The sequence below is a fragment of the Paraphaeosphaeria sporulosa genome, assembly GCF_001642045.1.
Source record: "Paraphaeosphaeria sporulosa strain AP3s5-JAC2a unplaced genomic scaffold CC84scaffold_21, whole genome shotgun sequence".
Lineage (NCBI taxonomy): Eukaryota > Fungi > Ascomycota > Dothideomycetes > Pleosporales > Didymosphaeriaceae > Paraphaeosphaeria > Paraphaeosphaeria sporulosa.
In genome coordinates this window covers 40,142-44,936 of record NW_017253380.1, presented here as the reverse complement: position 1 = coordinate 44,936, position 4,795 = coordinate 40,142, and the positions used below count along the sequence as shown (strand labels likewise).

The following is a 4,795-nucleotide window of genomic DNA, read 5'->3' as shown; positions in this document are numbered from 1 at the left end:
TTAAGCTTCTACTACTAAAGTTATATATCTACCCCCCAAAGCTAATATTAGGTCCAAGGTCCTAGCTAGTCCTGGGCCGAGATAAGACCTCTAGGGCATAGCCTATTACATACCCCCCTACTCTACCCTCCTAAGGGTTATTCTATGGTAGGAGGTAGTCCCTTTATATTATAGGCTTATATAGGCCTGTCTATTTAGGCCTCTAGATTTACTTCCTTACTCTAAAGTTATAGTTTATTATGGGGAGAGACCCGCTCCTATACTTTAGGCGTGGGAAGTAGTCTTCTTAAGGTTATAGGGTCTGGTTCTCCCTAGGATATCTCGTATAGTATAAATCTATAGGGTAGGGAGTAGGGAGCTGTAACGGAGTATATTAGCCTGCGTGAAAGTTCCCTCAACATGTTCCCACACTAGTGAATTGGGCTTAAGCTGCGCGATCTCATGCTTCTCTTGCCACTGCTGACCGTTCGCCATCTTTGAGGTTTCAATGGAGATTGTAGAAATTGGACTTATAACGGCCAGTGTTATTTCTCTAAGGGTTGGAGAAAGAAAACAGGTTTCTGCTGAATAGATACCAGCGTCTTTGGGAAGGCTTTTAAGTTTATATAGGCGATGGGCAGAGTGTAATGTGGATGCACAGGCCTCGCGGAAGGAAAGATTTAAGCATTGTACAAAAGCATCAATAAAGGTTTAGTGCTAGGCCTCATAGCTTTTCGCCACATTCACTCACAATATCCTTACAAGGTACTAAAATCCTTAGATCTTGTAAAGGAAGGTAAGATGTTAACTAAGAACCAGGCGAGAGGAGTTTATACGCTCTATCTTAATTGGGTGTATGTCTCTGCTTTACTGGGTACATCATAGGGGTATTGTCACGAGAGCAACGAGTAGAGACGTCTGCGACCTAGTAGTAGGCTGCAAATGGATATTACTGCGTTCGGTATCTATGTGTATGTACAAGACGTTGGATAAGGAGAGAAGGTCCTCTTCCCCTTAGCCAACGTGGATCTATCATCTCGCTTCGTCGCGTGCCCTTACCAAGGGTAGCTAGCGCCATGGTTCGACCTCAGCTAGTAGACGGGTCACCCGTATGCTGTTCTATTGGCTGGTCGTCAACGCGCGATATCTCTGAGATATACTACTGCCAGCAGTATATCCATGCTTGTCAGATAGCCTGGGGTTACCGTGACAGGTATAGCGACGACTGATTTCTCCGCCCTGACCTCTCCGCGGATGAGACCACGTAACACCTTCAATCTTCCACCATTTCTATCAATGGAAGCGCTTCTTTATCCAGATCCACGAGCTGTTCTCATAACTTATGATCCGACTTGCGACCTCTATGTCCATGACAGTGGATAACAGTGTCACTCTCATGAGACTAAGCAAGTGGTTTCTTAAAGCAAGGGGATTCTTAGGGTAAGGGCGTTGGCTGTGAACAAGTACACGCAGTCAATGTAAAGCCTGAAAAGAGCCTGGTGTGAGTCAGTATAGAGGACTGTCGACGGAGCAAGACATTCGGGGGAATAGCCTCATGAGGCATTCCATTCCAACATGGGGTATCGATGAAGTTGACGCGCGTAACATGCGCGTCGAACCTAGGATCGAAAGCGTGACCTCGTATGGTTCCAACAACCCCTTAGAACAGTTACTAGGAAGCGAAGGTACAAGCTGCACTGCACCGTACTCCTAGTTCTTAGCATCTCTTTGCTATGGATAGTAGCAGTATAGTTTACCAAGTGTCCCCACAGACGCCTCTTTACCCTTGCTCCTGTGAGAGGAAGATTGTACCGTCCCTGCCCTGTAATTCCAGCCCAATGATGTAACGTTCGCTACCATGCTTGCCTGGACCGCATATTCGACCTAGTAGGGATGACCTCGGTCTGAGGAGGCATTGATGTGTCGGGCGCAGCCTGCCATGATGGTGGCGGCGTGGTTGTGTATATGTCGCGGGGTCAAGCAGTCCTCGCGGGTGTAGTACTCGATGAAGCAGAAGCCAGAGGGCGTCTTCTGGGAGCGGTCGAGGCCCATGACGCCGCGCCGGAAGCTTGAGGAAATTGGGCCTCAGCGCGCCGGGAGCGGGCGGTCTTGGTGAGAGTGAATGACAACTTCGTCCCCTCGGTGCCAAGCTTCTTCGCCGGCTCCTTCAGCCACAAACGTGGGGCTTCGTGGCGCGGTGGGCGGCGGGCGGGGGTCGCCACTACAGATGAATCCATGTTAGCAATGACGGTGAAGCATATAAAAGTAGGGATTTGGACATGGCTATGTAGACGGAGTGGTGTGGAGGTAATAATGCAGACGCATTCGAGCCCTGTTTTCCAGCCATGGAGATCTCAGCGAAACCGCCTCCTATGCTAGGACAGGAGGGTCGGGAGCATGGTCTTACGGAGGAAGCTCTCGTCCGACGTCTTGACGACGCGACCCGTCTCCGGCCCTCGGCTCTGCAGCCAGCCGCCGAGAGATGTGCGTTCGGCCCGGGCTTTGGGCGCGGGCGTCTCCAGCATCGTCCTCAGGGGTGCACGAGTTGGGATCTTGGAGGGACCCTTTGGCCCTGCGGCTGACGACACGGTCGGGCTTGCGAACGGATCTCGTCTTATAATGCTTCGGCTGAGGTTCGACGCCGGCGGCTTCGCCCTGGCAGGCGTCTTGGGCACCGAAGCAGTCCACCATAGCGCGTCCTCGCCGCGCCAGAAGACGACCGTGCTGCGATCCATGCTGCAGACTGGGTCGACGACTGGAGTTTCGAAGTGCGGAAACTCTCGATGAGCAGACGGCATCTCGCTCTTTGTGATGAGCCGACAAGGGATCGGGATCAGCTAAGTGAGGTGAGCTCTCGGCTGGGAACGGTGACGACATCGCCCACCAGCCAAGCACGGCACCCTCGACATCATCTCACCGCCGCCAGCTGCACTGCAAGCGCTTGCACCATACGAATGCGGGCTCCCGCGCTCTGTAAATGCCTTGTTGAAGCCGCCCAGTCAATGCGGATCTCTCAGCGGCTGTGACGCGTGCTGCCGTGGTCGTGTTTGCCAGTGTGTTTGCTCGCCTCGTTGCGTGCAACCCCCGCTTGCCGCTGAGCGCAGCTTCTCGTCTCCGCCCAGATTGACCGCGACCCGGCCAGTCCCCGATCCAGACAGCAACACCGCACCAGTCCAGCACCGAACGCCATCATGGAACGTCGAATGGGCGAAGCTAAGTGACTGCCCGGTCGCTGTGCGCGGATGGGTATGCTGACTCTCATGCAGCCCTGGACGCGTCGACGCTCCACGGGACAAAGCGTCAGCGGGGCACCAGCCCTGGGGACGAAGAGCACAACCCGCCGCAGAACAAGAAATCCGGTCCCAAGCGAATGCACAGAACGAGCAGCACTCTGGAGGGCCACCGCCACAGGTCGCCAGCCGATGGATTTCCGCACAAGCGACTGTCACTCCGTCTAGTCAACCGAGGTGACGAACCCGAGCGTGTCGACCCTCCCGACGAGGCATCACGACACCCTCGTGCCCAATCCAGGTGCACCGTAAGCAACAAGCCTGCCAAGGACAACGGCGCGTCCTCTCCAAAGCGCAAGCGATTCCGCATCCTCAACAAACGTGACAAATCCAAGCCTTCCGCGTACCCCGACGACGACGACGAGGACCTCACCATGGTACTGGACAAGGCTCCCTCACAGAGGAAGCATGAACTGGTTGCCAGGATGATGCGGTTGAAGAAATGTGGGTGGAAGCCCAAGCCCATACGTGGCGGGTATGTTCACGCTCTCTCGAAATGTCCCCGTCTGCTGACCTCTGACAGTGCAGCCACTTCATCACCTCTAACGAGCCATTCACGCCCACCCACACCTACAGCGCTGGTCTTGGATGCCTTTTCGAAGCGAGCCGAGATTACCGTCGATGCCTTCCTCGCTACCCTGGCCAAGATCCCGCCCGCGGCCCAGAAGACTTTCGCCGACATCCAACTACAGTTCGCGCCTGCCCTTGACCACATCGACGTGCAGGCCCTGCGAGATATGAGTTTCGACGAGAAGGCAAAGCTCTTGAGCGGCATGGACTTGGATTTGGATGTACATCCAAGGGGTGAGCGGGACATTGCACTGCTCGAGCTATACATTGGTGAGGGATGGGCGGCAGACATGGCAAGAAACCCCGAAACGTACCCGCCGTTGGTCTACCAGCGATTGTACTGCTTCGCCCGGGACAAGGTAGATGCGTAGATTGGAGGACAGCGTCAGGAATATGCAGAGCAGCAGGTGGACCGACTGTTGTGTGCGGAACACATGCTCTTCTGATGCTTGGCATTGGGATGCGCTTGCTTGCTATCGGGCTGGATAAGACTCTTCGTCCTGGGTTCAGCCGGGTTCATGAGCTGTACTCTTGTCATCGGAGGTTACTTAGCTGGTTGCATACGACGGAGGGGGTGTTTAGTACACAACTGGCAAAGTACCAAAAACGATGGTAATCGGATGCTGCTATAGATGGGTAGTAGTAACGCTGTCAAACAGTCCCGCTAGCCCCGCGCTTATCTCAGCAAGCATCTTCACAGATGGAGCGACCGCTCCCTAACCTTCCATCAGCTCGACTAGAAGCTAGGTGAAGCAACTCATTTCAGTCAATTGTGTTGGCGTCTACCGCCCAACTCCTCTTACTCTACTTATTGGCTTCCCTTGTCGCTTTACCGTAAGTCGACCCATCTCTCGGTGAAAGTACCTCAACCTATCCGCTCACTCACACTTCTCATCAGTGCTTCTCACCAACCATCCAGTCCCAAGGCTATATATCTCGCCCTCCGCTCTCTCTTT

General features: G+C 54.0%; 1 protein-coding gene across 1 annotated transcript; it reads left to right on the top strand.

Annotated features, from left to right (window-relative positions):
- Nucleotides 1-2,324: 2,324 nt before the first annotated feature.
- CC84DRAFT_1238526 (uncharacterized protein) lies at nt 2,325-4,210 on the top strand (the record flags this gene model as incomplete). The annotated part of the gene is made up of 5 exons (XM_018183947.1): nt 2,325-2,463; nt 2,722-2,820; nt 2,867-3,225; nt 3,278-3,744; nt 3,793-4,210. 5 exons carry the CDS (start codon nt 2,325-2,327, stop codon nt 4,208-4,210), a joined length of 1,482 nt encoding a protein of 493 aa, XP_018028895.1.
- Nucleotides 4,211-4,795: the final 585 nt, after the last annotated feature.